The sequence below is a fragment of the Pistacia vera genome, unplaced genomic scaffold (assembly GCF_008641045.1).
Source record: "Pistacia vera cultivar Batoury unplaced genomic scaffold, PisVer_v2 Contig272, whole genome shotgun sequence".
NCBI lineage: Eukaryota > Viridiplantae > Streptophyta > Magnoliopsida > Sapindales > Anacardiaceae > Pistacia > Pistacia vera.
The window spans coordinates 558,133-582,232 of NW_022196082.1; the positions used below are offsets into that span (position 1 = coordinate 558,133).

The window sequence follows — 24,100 nt, forward strand, 5'->3', positions numbered from 1 at the left end:
AAAACCCGGACCAGACTGGCTGGTTCGATCGGGACTCAACAACTTTTCCGGTCTGGTTCAGGGTTTAGGGGGGTATTGTAATATTTTAAATTTATAGGGACTACTTTGTTACTTTCAAGGGTGTTTTGAGATATATCAAAAGTTTAGGAATCAATTAGTAATTTTTGGGGTATTTTGGAAATAAGTAAAAAATTTAGGGACTACTTTGAAATTTTTAGGGATGTTTTGTAATATACTAAAATTTAAGGGATTAATAGTAATTTTTGAAAAATTAAATTATTGCTGACATCATCGGTCCAATCAATTGGACCGGTTGACCCGTGACCACAGACAGCAAAACGGGTTGCCCCCTGGTCTGGGTTTTAAAACAATGGTGGATTCTTTTGCCTGTTGCGGAAAAATTATACATTGAAAAAGTAGATTAAACCAAGTTCTCTCTCTTTTTTGCAAAGAGTAATGCCACGTCTATAGTCTCTTTTTACAAATTTTCTCTTACGATTATGACGTGGTAACTCATAATTGGTTAGTCGTAATTTATCAGATGGGATCTAGATGAAACTAATTACGAGCTGATCAATTACAAAATAATTAATTATGAATTATTACATCAGGGTTGTGAGAGGAAATTTGTAAGAAAAGGTTGTGAGTATAACATTTTCTATAAATAATAGGTGAAAGATCTTATCTTTCTACACAACATCTTATTGATGATATTAATAGTAATAGATTACTAAAAATAAAAGCAACCAATATACATATACAATCCTACTAAAAAGACACTCATTAGACTATAGAAGTATAAACTATAGAGATAATTTCAAAAAGTTTTGTAAAAAGAGTAATGCTACCATCACCATTTAAAGTGACAAACAATTGGTTAAAATTTATTAACTAAAATTCAAGTGAGATCTATTATAAAATATAAATTGACTAATTAAGAATTGTTATTATATGGGGATTGTGAGAAAATGATGTGGTGTAACATTTTTCGATCGAAAACGTTGGTTCCAAATATGGAAAGAAGCGTTTAACTTTAGGTAGTTATAGAATCTAGGTTAAATAGAAGATTTAACCTCCGCCCATAATCAGCAGCCTCCACTGACACTACAAAAACAAAACAAAAGAAAAACACTGTGAGAGAAGATCAGAGAGAGAGAAAGACTGAAAGAGAGAGAGAGGAAATGGAGAGCAGCGCAGTGTTAACAGGCCTTCAGCCAACCAATTACCTTTCACGTAACACTTGTAATCTCCTTCTTCCTCCTCTCTCCTTCTCCGCTTCTCAAAGGCAACAACATTTCCTTCCTCCCCCTTCTCTCAAGGTGACCGATTCACTATTTTTCATTTCAATTTTTACTTTTCTACTATCTCTTTAATTTTCCGTTGATTTTCACTCTTTTTGCAGCTTCAAAAGCCAATTTCTTTATCTTCTTGCAATGTTAATCAACCCCCTTCTCCTTTCACTCGTTATGCTGTTTTATCTAATACTTTCAGGTTTGTACTTGTTTTGTTTTCAATTGGATACTGTAGAGGTTTCGCTTGCAATTCTTGAAATGAATGATCGATAATGGATATAGATGTGTTTCAAGGTACTATTTTATATGCATATTTGTAATTTTAAGGATTATGCTGAATAGTTATTTTGTGTTTATTACTTGTGTTTTTCTGGTGTGCGTGTATATTGGTTTGGTATATAGCAACCAAAAGACTGAATTGGCGGACATAGACTGGGACAACCTTGGATTCTCGTTTCTTCCTACTGATTATATGTATGTGATGAAATGTTCGCGGGATGGAAACTTCTCTAAAGGTGAATTACAGCGTTTCGGTAATATTGAGTTGAGCCCATCAGCTGGTGTTTTGAATTATGGTCAGGTTAGCTTTTTAATCTTTGCAATGCTGAATTTTCACCCTGAACCATATCATATTTGATATTGAGTTTTTCATGTAGTATGTTTTTGTGCAGCAACTTTATCTAGTGCATTAATTTCCCTGCACATTATTGTAGATGATATTTTTTGAAATGCTAATTTTTGGTTAAACTGCTTTATTTTCTTCAATGATTGATTGTGTTATGGAGATCTTTTTTGTCGGAAAAACTTCGTTTTTAGAAGATATAAATTACAAGGTTCCTCACCTGTATTTAGGCAAACTCTTGAATTTTTTGGTTGTTAAAAGTATTCTAGAATATTTCATTGATCTCCTCTAAAATGTGGCTAAAGTTTACTGGATTTTGCTTTTCTAATTTTTCAGATCATTCACATGAACTTTTAGCATGTAATAGAAACATCCTTGAAATTTATTTAAGACTTCGCCTAAAGTACCCTGGAGTTTGTCAAAAGCATCTCTGTAGTTAAGATCATCTGCCATAAAATAAAGCATTCAGGTCCATCACCATATTTATATCAGGTAGTCAGAGGTGGACCAGTTAGGTAGTATAGAAATGAATAACAGATGAGACATGCCTGCATGTGTGAATATTTGTTTTCTACCATTGCGAATTCAAAAGTAATAGAAAATAGTGGATAATGGAAAGACATTGTCTAGGGGAGTTGCAGTGCTCACTTCATTAAATGATTAGCTGTTGAAATATTTTACATTTTTGAAATACTAAATGATTACATAGGGGTAAGCACCAGCTAGTGTAGTTGATAAGACCAATTATAGGTGTATAAGATGTTTTTGGAATCAAAACCATGATTTCTTTTTGTGTGGGGGGAGAGGGAGGTGAGGGAATTGGTGATTTCAGGATTTTGGGGGCTAAAACAAAAAGAAGGGAAGATATAATAAAGGAAGTTGTAAAATTCTTCAATTAAAATATTAATTCATTTGGGTCAATTTAATGATTATTTATCTTTTTTTCTTCTTTTCCTTATTTGTAACTAGGGATTATTTGAAGGTCTGAAAGCGTACAGGAAAGAAGATGGTAGTATACTTTTATTTCGACCTGAGGAAAATGCACAGCGGATGAGGATGGGTGCTGAAAGGATGTGCATGCCATCACCATCAATTGAACAGTTTGTGGAAGCTGTCAAGGCTACTGTTTTGGCGAACAAACGTTGGGTATAAAATGGTTTAATTTTGCACTATGAGTTTTTGACCTTTTTAGTGACTTGAGTGGTTAGTAACTGCTCTTGAATCTTTCGTTGCTAATATTTCATTTCAGATTCCCCCTCCTGGTAAAGGTTCTTTATATATCAGGCCTTTGCTAATGGGAAGTGGAGCTGTTCTTGGTCTTGCACCTGCTCCTGAGTATACTTTTCTGATTTATGTATCACCTGTTGGGAACTACTTTAAGGTTTGTTACTTTTTGTTACATGCAAATTACAACTTAGTTTGCTACCTAAGACTTGGTGTCTTTACCTTGTTCTCTGTCACTTCTCCTTTATCTCCTTTATCTGCTTTCTATGATATATTTTTCCCTCATGCACATACACACTGTCACACAAACTTGCACATATGTACACAAAATAATAGTAAGTGAATACTTGCTTTATTATCATGTGGAAAAGTGTTGTTACAATCAATCATGGTTTGCTATCTGCTTATAAATTATGACTCATTACAGACATTTTAGATCTAGATGCAATTTCTGAATTTCATGCTCAATCTTATTTGAAGTGATGATGCAATCTCTTGTGTTTTCTCCAATTTTTATATCAGAAATATTGATGAATTCAAGTCTTTTGCTTAAAAAAAATATTATGAAGTACTATTAGCAATTATAATTAGCAATTCTATGACAATAAATATAAAAGGGTCCATTTGGTATACTATTTTCTACCTTATTTCCAATCCTATTATCAAAATAATTGTTTGTTTCATTATTTAGGAAATACTATTATATTTTATTCAATTATTTTTAGTTCCCATAAGTTTATTAATTTAATTAAACACCCCAAAAAAGTTTAAAAATTAACAAAAACACCCCCACCCCCCACATTTGCTAGATTCCGGTGGCCACTGCCGGAAGGTGATTGGAATCTGGTATAATGACGCACTACCGACTGAATCTTACCGGTAGTGCGCCGATCTATCATTTTCCGACCAGATCTACGGCCAAAGATCTGGTTGTTAATGACGGCCAAGATATGGCTGTCGTTGACAACCAAACATAGCCAAATTTGGCCTTTTCCGGCCAAATCCATGGTGGATCTGGCTGGAAAATGCTTTCTCGACGCACGATTGGCTAGATCCAGTCGGTCGTGCTATGATACGGCAAATCTGGCCACCTTTCGATGGTGGTGGCCGGCTGTCGGTATTTAATGGGTGAGTGGGGGTGTTTTTGTAATTCTAAATGTTTTTATTAAGGGGTGTTTAGTAAATTAACAAATCTAGGGGGGTGTTTTGTTAATTTTTAAATCCTACCTTGTTATTCCCACCCAACTCTAAAAATATCAAAAATACTAAAACAAACACACCCAAAAATATTCCTCATCCAGAGATGGAATACATGACATTGTGTATAGTGAATTTCATTACTTGCCCTTTATGACCAGTGGCAATTTGGTGAATGACTGACAATGTATTTGGGCAAGCAATGTTTGTGGTGTGTGTGTTTATACTTTGGTTATTTATCATTAGTATTTTTTTTAAAGGATTAGGTGTTTTGTATGCGCTATCTTAACTCTATGGAATCTCTTTGGTTTTAATTTCTTATGGATAGCTATGGCACATCCCTTACAACAACTATTAATTATAGTGTTTATTTTTGCAATGTTAGGAAGGCGTAGCACCAATACATTTGATTGTTGAGCATGAATTACATCGTGCAACTCCTGGGGGTACTGGTGGTGTAAAAACTATAGGAAACTATGCTGCGGTAAGCCAGCCTTTTAGTAGCTATTTGAGTTTCAATATTCTTTCTGAAGACATTTGTTTTATTAGTAATTTTGGTTTGTTTCATAAAATTCTCTTCATTTTGTTTGAACCCTAAGATTTATGTTTTTCTTTATTGCTGATTGCTAGGTTTTGCCTACTGATAGGTTGATTAAATCTAGGTTTTCTGAATTCTTATGTTCTTTTGAAATTTCTTCCTTGTATATTTCTTTCTCTACAATGTAATGTGCCTTCACAGTTAGATTTACCTCTTTTTCTGTTGTTACGTATGGAATCTGTATCTTGTGGTAAATCAGGGAAGGCCTGAGCACATTATTATAAAAGTGGATGACACCATTATCATAGCATGGTTAACCTTTTGGCAATGAAGATGGGTTAAAATGTTTAACATCTGCATCATTAAATTCAGTAATCCCTAATATATTTCCATGATTCAAAATTTTATTTGTAGGTTCTTAAGGCTCAATCTGCTGCAAAGGCCAAAGGCTATTCTGATGTTCTTTACCTAGATTGTGTTCACAAGCAATACCTGGAGGAGGTTTCCTCTTGCAACATTTTTGTTGTGAAGGTATTACTTATTTTTAGTGTAATTTTCTTTTGTTACCATAGTTTCATCTGTCGCTCAAGTATGGAAGAAAGATTAATAATTGTTTAATATTTATTCCTTAATTGAAGAAATATTCATTCATCTTATCCTTTCCACGAGGATATCATGCAACAAATTGCATGCAGTTAATAATGCTTATGTACATCAAGTGTTACAGATCTCTGCTGTTATTTTTACCTGTAAATTATGTCATTTATCATCTTTTTTGGGGCTCATGTAGACTCAAACTTTCTTGTATGTGAGAGGTCTACGTGGATGTGGGCCCTAGCATGCTTTTTCAATGAAATTCATATCAAAGCACCCCAAACCATGACTTGAAAGGCATTCTGCCATCTAACAGGTGTGTTGTCAGTATCTAGGCTGGTATGACCACTGCTTAATGTGTGTCAGGGCAGTGGGGTATTGTAGCTGTTGGAGACACAGGAGGTTTGTTTAAGGTATTAATATGTTTGGCTAGAGTGTGAGTTTATTGAGGTAGACATGCATCCTTTCTACCTTGGAGGTGCTTGCCTGTCGGGTTGCCTTCAGGAGGACAGGCTTTGTCAATCTGCCATGTGATCCGTCATCTTAAGTATAATTTTTACTAAGGAGTACATATATAGTAGTTCCTAATGAGGGTCCTTTAGTAGCTATTGATTTTGTTCAACTGGGTTTCATCCTCCTCTTCGCTCTACCTGGATTTTACTTCAATTTCCAAGATATTGCCTTGATTATACTAAGTTGAGTCCTTTGGGGCTTTCAGGCCACTAGAACTGTTGAATGCCATTGGTAAAAGGTCCATTCTTGTAAATTCAGGTATCAATATAAAGGCAAGTAATGCTATACATCCCAAGAGATATTCCAAAAATCTCATCAGAAGTGTCAAGTGATGTGTCATCCTATGTAGTTTTGACACTTAATTTACCAAATCTTTACTTCATTTACAAGTCAACACCACATAGGATTACACATTACTTGGGATGAAAATTTTGGTATATCTTTTGGGATGAGTAGTTAATTCAATAAGGGCATTTCACTTGTGATAACACCAAGCTCATGAGATGTTGGAGATAGGGGTAAAAGGAAGAGAAATTTGAAGTTTTGGGATTGGTTAATCTTAAATGTGTGTAAGTACAAGCTTTCATGTTGCTGCAGTACATAGATAAATGCATGTGTTTGATTTTCAAGCGGTCTGGATGTTCTCGTATTTTTTTGAGAATACCTAGACATTCTTGTATTAGATTATTCCGTTGTAATTTTCATTATTTTTCTCATATGTATGCATTTGAAAACAACCATTTTTCCAACGAAAATTCTGTTAGATTATTGAATGACTAACCATTATCATGAGAACCACTCAGAAATTAGTTCTCAAAAGACTGACAATCTTTTGAGATGAATCTAAATTACTTATTTTAGTGGTCAAGCATAAAAGATACCTCTGTACTCTATTTCTCATATTGCGAGATATATTTACCATTTATCCGATTTTAGGGGTATGATGACTGTCGTTTTCCCTGTAGTTACTTTCTGTCTCAATTGTACCTCTGCTATCTGCAGTTTAATTTATTTGAATTGATTTACTTTTTGGGTTATGTGTGTTGTATGTTATGAGGCAATGGTTTATTTATTATGATTTGCTTGTGTTTATAAGTTGGCTGTGCAATTGATTAAAAGGGGAAAAAAGAAAAATTGCAGTTAAGTAGCATAGACGCTTTCAAATATTGCTGTTTCTAGCGTTAAGAGAATTTGGTTTTTTTTCTACTATGATCCCTTGTATTCTCTACATGTGTGTTATCAAGTCACTGTGAATACTTTGCATGTTTTTTTATGAAATTTAGAGGGATTTAGAGCTGATACATTCTCATTTATGATATGTTCCTAGGATAAAATTATCTCCACACCTGCAATCAAGGGGACAATCCTACCTGGCATTACAAGAAAGAGCATAATTGATGTTGCTCGTAGCCAAGGGTTTCAGGTAATGTTTATGTTGCCATGGAGATAATATCTTGATTGATTTCTTTCTTTTTCCCCCTTTGAGTGTGACATCATGAAATCTGGAAGGATGGAAATATGAGCCTTTTGAGAATAGTGCTCAATTTATTGAGAACACTCTTATTTTGATGCTGGTTTCATGGATGGAAATTGTTCAAACGTACGGTCTAGTTGGTGTTAATGTGGTACATGCACAGACAAATAAGAGTTCCCGCATACAGGATGTCTACAATATTTCCAAAGCTTGGTTTGAGGTTACAAAGAGCCCAAAGCTTCCAAACTCACAGTTTAGGATGTTTTAAGTATTGAATAATTTTCCTGCGTAATCAATATGTGTGCCATGACCCTTTGTTGTAGTGACATAGTCCCCCAACTTGTAATCTGAGCTTACAAATATAAGAAGTTACAAAATGACCTCTTAAATTCTTACATTTTACACACTTTATAGGTCTTCTTAATATTGGTCCTTGAATTGGTTCGATTTTTCAGTGGTCATCTGAACTTGCAGGTTGAAGAGCGCCTTGTGACAGTTGATGAATTGCTTGATGCTGATGAAGTATTTTGCACAGGAACAGCTGTGGTTGTATCACCTGTGGGTAGCATCACTTATCGTGGTAAAAGGTAAAAAGCTCTTGGCTATCTAGTGAATGTATAAAAAACCATCTCTTCATGTTTTAATTTATTTAAGTACTGGTCTTACTATATATATTAAACGGGGGAATTGATTCACGAAATGAAATGTATTAATAAGAATTCTGTTTATATATGAGGTTTGCTAATAACAGCAGCTGGTGAGGTGGCCCTTCTTAATAAAAATTTGAGTTCCTAGGGGAAGAGTGCAAATAATTAAAGCACACCCTTGAATTACCTCCTGCAAGTGCTCAATTGGGGGTGTCCTTAGCAGGGTTGATAATAGTGAATTTATAACAAACACATCACGTAAAATGTTATGTTATGTTGGTGCAGGGTGGCGTATGGAGATGGCGGTGGTTTTGGTGTTGTCTCACAAGAACTATATTCCGTGCTTACCCAACTACAGATGGGTCTTATAGAGGACAAGATGAGTTGGACCCTGGAGCTGAACTAGTCATACTTGGTACAAATTCTAGTTTGCATTTTGAATTCGGTATTGCAGTTGCAGATGAAAGAAACTCTTTTAAGTATACAGTGGTGATTACAAGTTTCTTTAGTTTGCTTTCTTGTCAAGTAGAGATAAGTATGTATTCCAAAAAATCATGTTTGATATCTTCTTGTTTCTTTTTAATTATTAGTAGAAATAACTTCCATGGCACAATTATTCATGTTCATCTCATATATTACACTCAGCTACATCATGGTGGCTGAAGATAATATTAAGAGAAAGCTCAAGTGTGCACGTCTTATTGTAATTCAAATAAATGTAAAAAAAAATCAAGTGAATATGGACTGCTATTTGATAGCATATCTGCATATATATAATGAGCAATTTATTTCTGGAAGCTGTAAGTATTTATCTACAACAAGCTTCACCATCTCTAGGTTTATTCTAGGCATTCATGTGTTATGATCCTCTAGTTGGACTAGTTAAAAAAATGAGATATTAAACATTATTGGATCTCATGATTTAAAACTGATTAAGATCCCACTGCCATCAAAAAGAGGACAAATCTAACAGGTATAAAGCTGGGGCTTTTGTAAGTTGACGTAAGTACGTACTCATTAAGCGTATCTTGATTTTCTTTTCTAACAGTCACATTTTTAATAATTGGGCTTCAGCCTTCAGGGCTTGAGGGTACACATTAAATTCATTAAAAATAAAAATGTATTGTATTTAATTTTATAAAAAGAAACACTTTTTTTTTTTTTTAAATGTAGCCCCCTATCTTTAATTAAAAATATTCCTCATCCAGAGATGGAATACATGACATTGTGTATAGTGAATTTCATTACTTGCCCTTTATGACCAGTGGCAATTTGGTGAATGAGTGACAATGTATTTTGGCAAGCAATTTTTGTGGTGTGTGTTTATATTTTGGTTATTTATCATTAGTATTTTTTTTAAAGGATTAGATGTTTTGTATGCGCTGTCTTAACTCTATGGAATCTCTTTGGTTTTAATTTCTTATGGATAGCTATGGCACATCCCTTACAACAACTATTAATTATAGTGTTTATTTTTGCAATGTTAGGAAGGCGTAGCACCAATACATTTGATTGTTGAGCATGAATTACATCGTGCAACTCTTGGGGGTACTGGTGGTGTAAAAACTATAGGAAACTATGCTGCGGTAAGCCAGCCTTTTAGTAGCTATTTGAGTTTCAATATTCTTTCTGAAGACATTTGTTTTATTAGTAATTTTGGTTTGTTTCATAAAATTCTCTTCATTTTGTTTGAACCCTAAGATTTATGTTTTTCTTTATTGCTGATTGCTAGGTTTTGCCTACTGATAGGTTGATTAAATCTAGGTTTTCTGAATTCTTATGTTCTTTTGAAATTTCTTCCTTGTATATTTCTTTCTCTACAATGTAATGTGCCTTCACAGTTAGATTTACCTCTTTTTCTGTTGTTACGTATGGAATCTGTATCTTGTGGTAAATCAGGGAAGGCCTGAGCACATTATTATAAAAGTGGATGACACCATTATCATAGCATGGTTAACCTTTTGGCAATGAAGATGGGTTAAAATGTTTAACATCTGCATCATTAAATTCAGTAATCCCTAATATATTTCCATGATTCAAAATTTTATTTGTAGGTTCTTAAGGCTCAATCTGCTGCAAAGGCCAAAGGCTATTCTGATGTTCTTTACCTAGATTGTGTTCACAAGCAATACCTGGAGGAGGTTTCCTCTTGCAACATTTTTGTTGTGAAGGTATTACTTATTTTTAGTGTAATTTTCTTTTGTTACCATAGTTTCATCTGTCGCTCAAGTATGGAAGAAAGATTAATAATTGTTTAATATTTATTCCTTAATTGAAGAAATATTCATTCATCTTATCCTTTCCACGAGGATATCATGCAACAAATTGCATGCAGTTAATAATGCTTATGTACATCAAGTGTTACAGATCTCTGCTGTTATTTTTACCTGTAAATTATGTCATTTATCATCTTTTTTGGGGCTCATGTAGACTCAAACTTTCTTGTATGTGAGAGGTCTACGTGGATGTGGGCCCTAGCATGCTTTTTCAATGAAATTCATATCAAAGCACCCCAAACCATGACTTGAAAGGCATTCTGCCATCTAACAGGTGTGTTGTCAGTATCTAGGCTGGTATGACCACTGCTTAATGTGTGTCAGGGCAGTGGGGTATTGTAGCTGTTGGAGACACAGGAGGTTTGTTTAAGGTATTAATCTGTTTGGCTAGAGTGTGCGTTTATTGAGGCAGACATGCATCCTTTCTACCTTGGAGGTGCTTGCCTGTCGGGTTGCCTTCAGGAGGACAGGCTTTGTCAATCTGCCATGTGATCCGTCATCTTAAGTATAATTTTGACTAAGGAGTACATATATAGTAGTTTCTAATGAGGTTCCTTTAGTAGCTATTGATTTTGTTCAAAAGGGTTTCATCCTCCTCTTCGCTCTACCTGGATTTTACTTCAATTTCCAAGATATTGCCTTGATTATACTGAGTTGAGTCCTTTGGGGCTTTCAGGCCACTAGAACTGTTGAATGCCATTGGTAAAAGGTCCATTCTTGTAAATTCAGGGATCAATATGAAGGCAAGTAATGCTATACATCCCAAGAGATATTCCAAAAATCTCATCAGAAGTGTCAAGTGATGTGTCATCCTATGTAGTTTTGACACTTAATTTACCAAATCTTTACTTCATTTACATGTCAACACCACATAGGATTACATATTACTTGGGATGAAAATTTTGGTATATCTTTTGGGATGAGTAGTTAATTCAATAAGGGCATTTCACTTGTGATAACACCAAGCTCATGAGATGTTGGAGATAGGGGTAAAAGGAAGAGAAATTTGAAGTTTTGGGATTGGTTAATCTTAAATGTGTGTAAGTACAAGCTTTCATGTTGCTGCAGTACATAGATAAATGCATGTGTTTGATTTTCAAGCAGTCTGGATGTTCTCGTATTTTTTTGAGAAGACCTAGACATTCTTGTATTAGATTATTCTGTTGTAATTTTCATTATTTTTCTCATATGTATGCATTTGAAAACAACCATTTTTCCAACGAAAATTCTGTTAGATTATTGAATGACTAACTATTATCATGAGAACCACTCAGAAATTAGTTCTCAAAAGACTGACAATCTTTTGAGATGAATCTAAATTACTTATTTTAGTGGTCAAGCATAAAAGATACCTCTGTACTCTATTTCTCATATTGCGAGATATATTTACCATTTATCCGATTTTAGGGGTATGATGACTGTCGTTTTCCCTGTAGTTACTTTCTGTCTCAATTGTACCTCTGCTATCTGCAGTTTAATTTATTTGAATTGATTTACTTTTTGGGTTATGTGTGTTGTATGTTATGAGGCAATGGTTTATTTATTATGATTTGCTTGTGTTTATAAGTTGGCTGTGCAATTGATTAAAAGGGGAAAAAAGAAAAATTGCAGTTAAGTAGCATAGACGCTTTCAAATATTGCTGTTTCTAGCGTTAAGAGAATTTGGTTTTTTTTCTACTATGATCCCTTGTATTCTCTACATGTGTGTTATCAAGTCACTGTGAATACTTTGCATGTTTTTTTATGAAATTTAGAGGGATTTAGAGCTGATACATTCTCATTTATGATATGTTCCTAGGATAAAATTATCTCCACACCTGCAATCAAGGGGACAATCCTACCTGGCATTACAAGAAAGAGCATAATTGATGTTGCTCGTAGCCAAGGGTTTCAGGTAATGTTTATGTTGCCATGGAGATAATATCTTGATTGATTTCTTTCTTTTTCCCCCTTTGAGTGTGACATCATGAAATCTGGAAGGATGGAAATATGAGCCTTTTGAGAATAGTGCTCAATTTATTGAGAACACTCTTATTTTGATGCTGGTTTCATGGATGGAAATTGTTCAAACGTACGGTCTAGTTGGTGTTAATGTGGTACATGCACAGACAAATAAGAGTTCCCGCATACAGGATGTCTACAATATTTCCAAAGCTTGGTTTGAGGTTACAAAGAGCCCAAAGCTTCCAAACTCACAGTTTAGGATGTTTTAAGTATTGAATAATTTTCCTGCGTAATCAATATGTGTGCCATGACCCTTTGTTGTAGTGACATAGTCCCCCAACTTGTAATCTGAGCTTACAAATATAAGAAGTTACAAAATGACCTCTTAAATTCTTACATTTTACACACTTTATAGGTCTTCTTAATATTGGTCCTTGAATTGGTTCGATTTTTCAGTGGTCATCTGAACTTGCAGGTTGAAGAGCGCCTTGTGACAGTTGATGAATTGCTTGATGCTGATGAAGTATTTTGCACAGGAACAGCTGTGGTTGTATCACCTGTGGGTAGCATCACTTATCGTGGTAAAAGGTAAAAAGCTCTTGGCTATCTAGTGAATGTATAAAAAACCATCTCTTCATGTTTTAATTTATTTAAGTACTGGTCTTACTATATATATTAAACGGGGGAATTGATTCACGAAATGAAATGTATTAATAAGAATTCTGTTTATATATGAGGTTTGCTAATAACAGCAGCTGGTGAGGTGGCCCTTCTTAATAAAAATTTGAGTTCCTAGGGGAAGAGTGCAAATAATTAAAGCACACCCTTGAATTACCTCCTGCAAGTGCTCAATTGGGGGTGTCCTTAGCAGGGTTGATAATAGTGAATTTATAACAAACACATCACGTAAAATGTTATGTTATGTTGGTGCAGGGTGGCGTATGGAGATGGCGGTGGTTTTGGTGTTGTCTCACAAGAACTATATTCCGTGCTTACCCAACTACAGATGGGTCTTATAGAGGACAAGATGAGTTGGACCCTGGAGCTGAACTAGTCATACTTGGTACAAATTCTAGTTTGCATTTTGAATTCGGTATTGCAGTTGCAGATGAAAGAAACTCTTTTAAGTATACAGTGGTGATTACAAGTTTCTTTAGTTTGCTTTCTTGTCAAGTAGAGATAAGTATGTATTCCAAAAAATCATGTTTGATATCTTCTTGTTTCTTTTTAATTATTAGTAGAAATAACTTCCATGGCACAATTATTCATGTTCATCTCATATATTACACTCAGCTACATCATGGTGGCTGAAGATAATATTAAGAGAAAGCTCAAGTGTGCACGTCTTATTGTAATTCAAATAAATGTAAAAAAAAATCAAGTGAATATGGACTGCTATTTGATAGCATATCTGCATATATATAATGAGCAATTTATTTCTGGAAGCTGTAAGTATTTATCTACAACAAGCTTCACCATCTCTAGGTTTATTCTAGGCATTCATGTGTTATGATCCTCTAGTTGGACTAGTTAAAAAAATGAGATATTAAACATTATTGGATCTCATGATTTAAAACTGATTAAGATCCCACTGCCATCAAAAAGAGGACAAATCTAACAGGTATAAAGCTGGGGCTTTTGTAAGTTGATGTAAGTACGTACTCATTAAGCGTATCTTGATTTTCTTTTCTAAGAGACATTTTTAATAATTGGGCTTCAGCCTTCAGGGCTTGAGCGTACACTTTAAATTCATTAAAAATAAAAATGTATTGTATTTAATTTTATAAAAAGAAACACTTTTTTTGTTTTTTTTTTTGTTTTTAAATGTAGCCCCCTATCTTTAATTGGCGTAAAGAAAGATAAATAATTTTCGATTCCTTATCTTCTCTTATTCAATTTTAAATATTAAGATCTAGCTATGCAACATTTATATAATGGTTTTCTGCTCTTCCTTCTTAAAGGGCTGTCAAAAAATTACCTCTCTTTTTGCGAACGGATGACAAACCTTTTAGATATTGGGTTTAGTTAAATTCAAAGAGGTCTTATATTTGAGTCGTAGGAGAGGTATCCACCATATTTATGCAATTATCTTGATCCATTGGCTTGTAAGATGTTTCGTGACCCTGAAGATTAGATAGGCTCCAATATAGGTCTGGATACCTCGATTATTATTTTTTTTTTTAAAAAAGAGCTGTCAAAAAATATATATTTTTTTTCATCTTCGTATCATTGTTTTAAAACCCGGCCCGGCCCGGTCGGTTCAACCAGGACCCGGAAGCTTCAATGGGTTGGGTTTATACTTTTCCTATTCACCCAAACCCCTAGGATTTGGGTGGATGATCGGCGAGTAATTGACAGTCGGAACCTTAGGGCTTTTGAAGATAAAGCGCCGGTGAATGTAATGGTGGTGACATCGTTGATTTCAGGTGAGTAAATCGACCGGAAATTGAGCAAATCTGGCAGCGGCAACGATGGGATTTCGCCGGTGATTGGAGAGGCTAACAAGGGTGGGGTGAGGTGGGTTTTGGTCGGGAGGAGGAGGGGAGTGATTCCTGGGTGATGGGGAGGGTTGTCGTTGCCGACGTGGATGAGATGTGGCCTGGAATACCCACGCCTGTGTCGGTGAGATTTGGCCGAAATCGAACCTATTTCAGCCAGATCTTGGGTAGAGTTTAGTGAAAATGGGCTTAGGGGACGATTGGGTTGCATCTGGGGTGTCGCCGTCGCCAATCGGTCGCCGGTCGATTTGTATTTAGGGTGTGTTTGATAAAATTCAAACATATAGAGACTTACAGGTAATTTTTAGGGGTATATTTGCTGAATTTTAAAATTTTTTGTCAACCGGTCAACCTAGGACCCAGAAACTTTGCCGGGTTGCACCCCGGGTTGGGTTTTAAAACATTGCTTCATATATAATAGTTTTGAATTTTGTTTCTTTTTTGGGGTATATTTTCATCTAGATTTTATATAATTTGAAGCTGATTGTCTGATTTGGAAAATAAGATGAAATGAAAAGAAGGTGCAGAGGGAAATGAAGTATGTTTCTATTCACCTTCCTCCCAAATGCATACCTGCATTAGGATATTATTAAAATATAATAAGAAAAGAGGAGGTCTAACTCATGGAAAGTGACATGCACATTACTCAAAAATATTTAATTTAAAACAATTCCATCAAGACGGTGGTATTACCCTTGTGGGAACGGTCTAATAAAGATACCACCACAATCTTCAATTAAGTCTTAATTGTGTTACAGCCATTACCACTGAAACTTCAAAAGCATGTATATATGTTTTGGGATTACCTGCATTTTTGTCTTATCTCTACTTTTTTTTTTTTGACCTTTGCACCTTCTTTTCTCAAGCTTTTCAACACAATAAATATAAACAGCATATCTATGCATCCATCGCTGAATGACTTTTGATGTTTGATTGAAGAGCAAAGAAACGCTTTAGAAAGTTTCTATTCATTTCTTTCTTAAAAGCATTTGTAACCGTCTATTTTATACAATATTTTACTTCCTTCCCATTATTCTCAAGTCTTTAACATGAGGTCAATGTGCAGCTGCATCTATCACTGTGATGTTGCATTACGTATTGCTGATCCAAATCTTAGCTAAATTACCTGATTTATTTATTTCCAATACCCAATAGCTAAAATTCTGTTGTCTTTTCACTTATTTTAGTTTAGAACAAACTATCAATTGAAGGAAACTATCAGATTAATTATACTCAATAGGTGGTTTTAATAATAATGTTATACGTGTATAGCCAGCAACTTATAAACTCAAATATATATCTTGGATTTTTTTTTTTTTTTTTTTTTTGGAAACCGAGGTATCCGGCCAACTTGTGTGCAATCAAATACATATCTTGGATTTGATTCATCGCATGATCGTATTTAATTGCTATATGGGAAAAAATTATTTCTCATAAAAAAAAAAAAAAAACATGAATTACATTAACATTTACATACGTACAAGTTTTTTCTGACCAGTTTGCATCGCCGTTGAAATAAAACACTTTCTCCAGATGCAATGCAAAGTCGGAATATTAATTTATCTCTTTTAGTTCTAGTGGGAACTGTTGTTGAGTAGATACATGTCTAGAAGATTTTCATTAATGGGTTGTTTTCAGGAACGGTTTTCGCATAACCTACAGATTAGACGAGTAAAGATGGAAACGCAGGTGACCAATTCCATGGTATCTTAGTCTACTTAGTTAGAACAATGTATAGAGATTTCATTAATGGGTTGTTTCAGGAACTGGTTTCGCATAACCTACGATTAGACGAGTAAAAGATTGGAACCGAAGGGACAATTCCATGGTTCATCTTAGTCCTACTTACTTTTGAAATTAAGTTGATTGCCTCTGAGTTTTTAAGTACTTAAGTTGAACGATTTTCTTAGCAGACCAGACGATTCAAAAGCCTCTCACGTAATTGTTTCAGTCCATGAGATTTAAAGCTGATAGGGATGTTTAGAATTTTTCAAACTGCTCTCGTTTCTGCTTCAGTCTGCTTTAGAATTATTCAACTTGATTTCTTCCGGCAGTAAGTTCATTTGTAAGTTATCCATGTGTTAAGTTTTTAATTGAAGATATATATTTTGTTCTTGGTAAACCTTTTGATACCCTTTTAGAGTAGTCCTAGAAACAATGCTTCACAACAGAAAGCATTTCAAAGTGTTTTTATACAACAAATTATCGAAATAACAAAAGTACATTTTAGAAAAAGTAATCATCAATAATTTTAAGATGTCAAAAACCATAAAACTAGTCAATAAATAAACAGCTGTTAATGGCTCATTCTACACTTGCTTGTTTAGCTTTTCAGATGTCATTGGGGTGGGCACATGCATGTCTAAATAAATACCTCGATAAAGCATCATTAAGAAAGTAACTTGAGAAGAAAAGGGGACTGGAGATATGTTTCTAACAAAGACTGCTTCAAAGTATGAAAGTAATTTGTAGGTCCAATCTTACACACGCACACTGCAGCAAATTCAAAGGCAAGAGGAAGAAAGGTGGCCTACCATTTGGACCATTTCTCCTCGTGTATTGAATAAGTTAAAATTTAAATGTACTTTATACACGGTGAAAATTCAACCAGCAAATCTAAACACAGTGAAAATTCAACAATCATTTTTTAATTCCCATCTTTTGACTTTACAATTCCATAAATTTGATTCCTGGAGAGTCAAGTCAGCTCATTTCATAAAATACACGTACATGTGTACATTCGCCCTCTTGTGAATACAAGAAAAAGATTGATTATGTTATAATAAAAAGCATAAAAGACAGGCAATAAGGTCTTAATGTTGATGCATTTGACATGACAGTTGGGATTGTTTCTTTTTCCTGGAAATTAGTATGAGTACTATGTATGGATCTCCATCGTGGGTTCTGATTATCCTTTAATTATTTGGTCCCAAATGGCATATGGGTCATTGGTCAATTATATATTGAATTAGCAAAAGCAATCTATTATTGTTCCAATGATTTGAAAAACTTTCTTCCAATTCTATTTTAATATTCAGGGTGAATCCCATCCATTGGCCAATATTGCTCTCCCAAAGTGGAATCTCTGGGTATATTTCTTCGTGTTTGGCTTTTTTGGTCACCAACCATAACAGAATACAGATTAACCTTCATTATAATATTCTATATCAGAGTAGTAAATTGACATTATCTCAGCTTCTAGATGAATTTTGAAAGAGAAAAATGGTGATTTGTAATTTATAAACCATTGAGATTATATTGTAATTGTAATTCAAAGTGTTTTTAGCATCATCAAAAACGTATTTCAATAGTAACAATATATTATTATTCAAAATGTTTATAATATGTATCCTCCTGGAACGTTTTATTTAAAAAAAAAAAAAAATATTAAGGTATTCGAATTGTTTTCTAAACTTTTGTGGTGGAGGTTCATAAAATTACAGATTGTTTTTGATAAATTTAGTTTAGAAAACTTTTATTGTTTTTGATAAATTTAGTTTAGAAAACTTTTTCTAATACCTTTCCAGATTAAAATGCTTTAACTTTAAAGTTTTTCAAAATTACTTCCAAATTAATTAACATATTAACTGTGATCAAGTAATAACAGTAAAATTGAGGATATTGATTGAAGTATTTAAAAAGAGACAATATTAAACTGACAAATGAATTTCACAAACTTTCTCTGACAAACTTAATATAATAACTGATAATCGGTTAATGGTGATTTTTCTAGCTGATGAATTTATCAAAAACTAATTATTAGTTATTACGTTAGATTTATGAAATTCGTTTGTTAACTTATTTTTATTGATTAAAAAATGGGCAAATCTCTAATTTTAAAGTGCACAGGACCATATATTATTATTATTATTATTATTATTATTATTATTTGGTAAATCTTGTATAAATATTCTCAGTGACATCAAAATTTTCAACATCTCACTACTTCAACGACTGCAATGAGAAAGCAGAAGAAATAAGAAACAGTTTGATTCTTCTAGAAAATATAAGAGAAAGCAGAAGAAATAAGAAACAGTTTGATTCTTCTAGAAAATATAATAGATATTTCATATTTGGTATACATGACTACCTCGACAATAATTAACCATAAAATAATTTCTGACAGGAGTCAACTATTTGTTACATAAAATTCAAGAACTTATTCATAACCAAGAAATAGACAAATAAAATATAAAATACAAAATAAAAAATAACATAAAGAAAATTGAGATTAAATCTACGACTCATTATCCATTGATGAAAGTAACATTAGAAGGTTGTCCTTAATTAACAATAAAAAAACGATGGCAAAAATTTCTGCACCTTTCACTTAATATAATTTCATTGGGATGGAATCTTGTTGAATTATACTTAGTGAGTGAGAAATATAAAATCAGCATATCATATCAGCCTATCTTTTCCATTAATCATAAATAGAAAGAAAAGACAAAATAGCTTGAATAATTTTGTCTAATTGATAGTCCTTGTTACCGCATATATACGTAGTGACCTTAAAAAAAAAAAAAGATCTATTTTCACTGTTGTCTCCCTCCTCAGCTCCATGATTTTCTCTATCATCTCCTCCAATTTCACCAAACAAAATATATTATAAGGTTTCAATATATTGATAGTTTATTAAAAAAATATAAAGATATAAAGACTTTTATCACACGTTAATCATAGAATAAGCTTACATCATTCCACCAAAACAGTGATTATAGGGTTAGGTATCTTCTGGTGCCGCGTGTACCGGAAGAGGATGTTGATCATGGATGAAGTATTTTGTAGCAGTCGTTGATGGAAATTAAATAAGTGAGAGGGAGTCAAGGTAGACGGCTATGGTATTGAAGGAAATATATGTTAACAGATTCTTAAGTAAGAAGGACAATTAGAAAAAACTTGGTCTCCTCTCCTGGCATTTCTAATTTTTTCAATATTATATGCATAAAGTTAAGCTCTTTTTCTAATTTTACTTTTTGAAATCCTGTTACCCTTCTTGTTTCTCCTTCTCCAGCTATTATAGTCTCTCTCTCAGTTTATATATAATAACATTATCATTCAAAGAAAAGATAGAGATAGAAGCAGCCTATAGCTATATTTCACAACACAACACCACAAAACACAGACAAAAATTAAACATGGGGAGAGCTCCTTGCTGTGATAAAGCTAACGTGAAGAAAGGTCCATGGTCACCTGAGGAAGATGCCAAACTCAAAGCTTATATTGAAGAGCATGGCACCGGCGGCAACTGGATAGCTTTGCCGCAGAAGATAGGTAATTAATTAACTAACTTAATCAGAACCTACAACACAAATCTTCTTTAATTTTCTAATTATCGATCAAACTCCTTTTAGATTAATAACTGGAGTACTCACTTTATCTATTGCATGTTCAGGACTAAAAAGATGTGGCAAGAGCTGTCGGCTCAGGTGGTTAAATTATCTCCGTCCAAACATTAAGCATGGTGGGTTCTCAGAGGAGGAAGATAACATTATTTGTGGGCTCTATTTAAGTATAGGGAGCAGGTAATTAGTTAATTAAGTTTCTTTTACTGATACTAATTTATGGCCATAACTTGTGAATTAGAAAACTTACATTAATTTCACATGGATATATAGGTGGTCTATAATTGCCGCTCAACTACCGGGAAGGACGGATAATGATATCAAGAACTACTGGAACACAAGGCTAAAGAAGAAGCTCTTAGGGAAGCAACGCAAGGAGCAACAGACGCGGCGAGCCAGCGGTCTCAGGCAAGAGATGAGGAGAGAAAGCGAGAGTTTAATGGCTCCTGGGTTCATGAATCAGACCCCATACTGGCCGACTGAGCCACCTGTAGTGATGCCACTGGTGAATGCACACCAATCAGATCCTCATTTCAGGGACCAAGCGTCACTCAGGAACCTGCTGGTGAAGCTAGGAGGAAGATTTTCTGATGACCACCAGCAATCAAACACAACTACCATAACCACGAATAGTGTTCCGTATCTTTTCGATCATGTTTCTTTCTCCCAAGATCAACTCTTTGAGCTCGCTTCACCAACATCCGTGAACAGTACTACTGCTTCTCAATTGCTAAACACTCAGTACATTAATGTTACTGGAGCGGCTCCGATTATGTATCAAGGGTTTCAGAACTTCCCATTAGAGCTAAGTGATCATCATCAAATGGCCTACAACAACCAGCAACAATTAGATGGATTGGAGAGCTTCTATGAGATGAATATGGTGAATGGTAGCGCGGGGACTAGTTCTGTGGAAAGCACGAGTTGGGAAGATATGAACTCTTTTGTCTGTCCAACAATGGTTTCAGACTATGAAACTTGTACTCAACAAAGCTTGCCTCAATCTACCTTTGAAGAGTCGAGGTACTTCGGCCATCAATAGCAACACAGTATGTGGGTGGGTGGTGTAAATCTGTATCTCAGTAGGAAAATTTGGAGGTGGAATATCATAAAACCTGTTGAATTTATTAAGAGATTTGTTGTTAATTTACCTACAAATTTATTTTGGTTAATTTGTTTCTCATAGTTTGATTGGTGTTTAAGAAGTTAAATCTGTCTTGTGCAATCTTGTATTCAAGAGCTTAATCTTCATAATTAGGACCTTAATTAAAATCATAGATTTCAGTTACATTTTTATTCTATGCAAAAAGTACCTTTTATTTTCCCTTCTTTACTCATGGCAGCCTTCTCTAAGACCATGATAAGGCAATGGTAAAGTGGTTTGACGTTTTGGCTACAACTTGCTCGGCTCTAGCTACAAGGGCATCACAAAGTGGCTGCATTTGTTTATTTTTATCTTCATGTCTGCAATAACAATACAAATTGTGAAATCACATGCATATCAGTCTGTCTCGTATAGTTCCAATTAGAATATGAAGAGTTTTGAGTACTTTTTCTAACACATACAAGCAGTCAATTAATTACGGACGTGTGCTCCCCATGTTGAATTACTCCTAAATATATAAATTCCAGGAAGAATATGGAATATATATATCATTGTGTTCTTGGGGTATATATATATATATATGAACAGTGTTATAGTCACCGAAAGTAGTGTACCGAATGACGTAACATAATTTTGACCGTTGATTAATTATAAATTAATATTAATCAACGGTCAGGATTACGTCACGTCATTCGGTACATGAATTTGGTATATGACTTTCGGTGACTGTATTATATATATATATATATATATAGGAGTGTTTTTACTAAGGCATTTACTCCTTGCTAATGTAAATATTCTTTTATGAGTTTAATTCCATTTTTATCGAGTTAATTTACGATTGGTAGTTTTTTTTTTTCAAATTTGCATGCTTTAAGCATATATTATTAATTACGTTAATAAATACTACAGTATAAGTAGTTTCAAATTTATAAATCCAAGATTATGTTTCCCTATATATATATGCATGAATTTAGTAGGTTTACATCAAATCTCATTTTAGAGTCGATATTATATATGGAAGGTCAAGATTATGTACACCAATTTCTGTTACACAACTTGAAATTGAATGGCTTTTTTAAGAAGATTAATTAGGCATAAATTAATGGTTGACCTTCCACTATTCTTATATATATTATACATTCATATCACCAATTATTAATTGGTTGCATTGCTTGCTTTCTTGAAGCAAAATCTAAAGCTGATCGAACCTGGTCTGTACTAGCAAGTCTAGAACCAGGGATTTGTAATTGCAATATTGGAATCGTTTCATAAATATGCTTGTGGTATATTTTCTTTTTCCACGATTTTTAATTAATTGGACATCAAAGAAACTAAACCCCAACTACTATTCGCATATTGTTTTCTACAATTCAGTTCTATTAGATCTAGAAATCCCGTGAACAAAGGAATACGTCAACTCTATGAAAAACATAATATTTTAAGAGAAAGCAATTCAATTATATGCAGCATATTATAAGTCTACACTCGTAAGTCAAAAGAGGAAAGCACTAAGCTCAACAAATTAGCCCAAGTCGCTTGCCTTAGCAAAATCCAGGAACAAGTTTTTCCAAGTCAATTACACTCTTTATTAATTAATTAAATGAGGCAAAAATATTTTAAAAGAACGATGGAAAGATTGTCTATATCAGAACTATTATTGTCTTCATACGGCCTCTCTAAAAACTACACAAGTTTCAGCTTTTCGACAACTGTTATGCATAAGTTTGACAAAGACTGATACCTACTTGTTAATTTCAGCCAAATCTTCTCAAATCTGATGGTAGATAAACGATGTAACTGGAGGATAGAAGTAATTATAAGAGATAACTGATACAGCAAGAATAGGCAAATGTTTGATAAACAGAATTGGTATACTGTATATTTAACATTTAGCACAGGGAGGGACCAAATTTTTGCAAGGCGGAATGGCAATTGGTTAGGTTTTGAAAGAAGCCTATCTAATTCAAGACTATGGATTCATTATAAAAGTAAGAATTAATTAATTCATCTCAATCCATCATGGCTCTATATATCTCTTTTGTTTTATACCTTCATTAAGGCTTGGTATCCACTAATCCATGTATCAAATGGATATGATTGACTCAAACGTACCACAAAAGAAAAATAACACTTACACTCGTGATGTATCTATGTATTTTGTACCCGAACACGTTTCATTAGAGTAAGAATCTATGAGTTTATGGATATACAGACCAAATTATCACTCCTATTGAACAAATATATATGTAAGGTTTTCGTATTTCTAATTTAATGTTAAATATTATAAGTTTGAGGTTCTGGTGATTATAAATGATAATCCGTTGGTATATATTTTTCTCCGGGCTATAATGTAGGGCGGCCTAAATGTACAAAAAAATAAAAAATAAAATCATCCTAATTCCTGTTATAAGTGATTAGTACTGGTGACATGAATTACTATTAACATTTAAGAGTCAAGGCAGCAGGTTGTTGAGTGCTCGATAAACATGTTTTGACTTCTGTTATAGGTTCTTGTTTCTGTCGCCATTTTTGATTGCATAAATGCATAGCCTTATTTCAAAGAATGCTTAGTCCGCCAATATTCTTCACACAATGATCATCAGAATCCTTAATTACAACTGTTGTGCCAAAAATATACATTGATATTAGCATCACTAATTAGAATTTAACAAGTACTCAAAGATAAAGTGGTATTAGCTATCAAAACCCAAACCGCCTCAAAGAGATATTTTATATTAATCCTATCCTATTTTAAGATAAGGAATAAGAAGTGATCCTCACATGTCAAGACAACTTACAGAAGCATTCATTACATTGACCTCAAAGGT

At 33.9% G+C, this 24,100-nt stretch overlaps 2 protein-coding genes across 3 annotated transcripts; both read left to right on the plus strand.

Annotated features, from left to right (window-relative positions):
• The first annotated feature begins 1,093 nt into the window (after positions 1 to 1,093).
• Positions 1,094 to 8,887, plus strand: LOC116133654 (branched-chain amino acid aminotransferase 2, chloroplastic). Of its 2 annotated transcripts, none has more exons than XM_031419340.1 (10): positions 1,094 to 1,319; positions 1,403 to 1,491; positions 1,695 to 1,872; positions 2,884 to 3,060; positions 3,164 to 3,295; positions 4,721 to 4,819; positions 5,288 to 5,404; positions 7,308 to 7,403; positions 7,929 to 8,041; positions 8,387 to 8,886. In XM_031419340.1, exons 1-10 carry the CDS (start codon positions 1,182 to 1,184, stop codon positions 8,505 to 8,507), a joined length of 1,260 nt encoding a protein of 419 aa, XP_031275200.1. In that variant the 5' UTR covers positions 1,094 to 1,181; the 3' UTR covers positions 8,508 to 8,886. The 2 variants fall into 2 exon arrangements, with proteins under 2 accessions (XP_031275200.1, XP_031275202.1); XM_031419342.1 differs by lacking the exon at positions 1,403 to 1,491 and adding an exon at positions 1,492 to 1,586 and having other exon boundaries at positions 1,179 to 1,319; positions 8,387 to 8,887.
• A 10,947-nt stretch (positions 8,888 to 19,834) lies between these two features.
• LOC116133716 (transcription factor RAX3) lies at positions 19,835 to 21,419 on the plus strand. The gene is made up of 3 exons (XM_031419410.1): positions 19,835 to 20,093; positions 20,215 to 20,344; positions 20,438 to 21,419. The coding sequence occupies exons 1-3, from the start codon at positions 19,958 to 19,960 to the stop codon at positions 21,204 to 21,206; spliced, it is 1,035 nt and encodes a 344-aa protein (XP_031275270.1). The 5' UTR covers positions 19,835 to 19,957; the 3' UTR covers positions 21,207 to 21,419.
• The last annotated feature ends 2,681 nt before the right edge of the window (positions 21,420 to 24,100 follow it).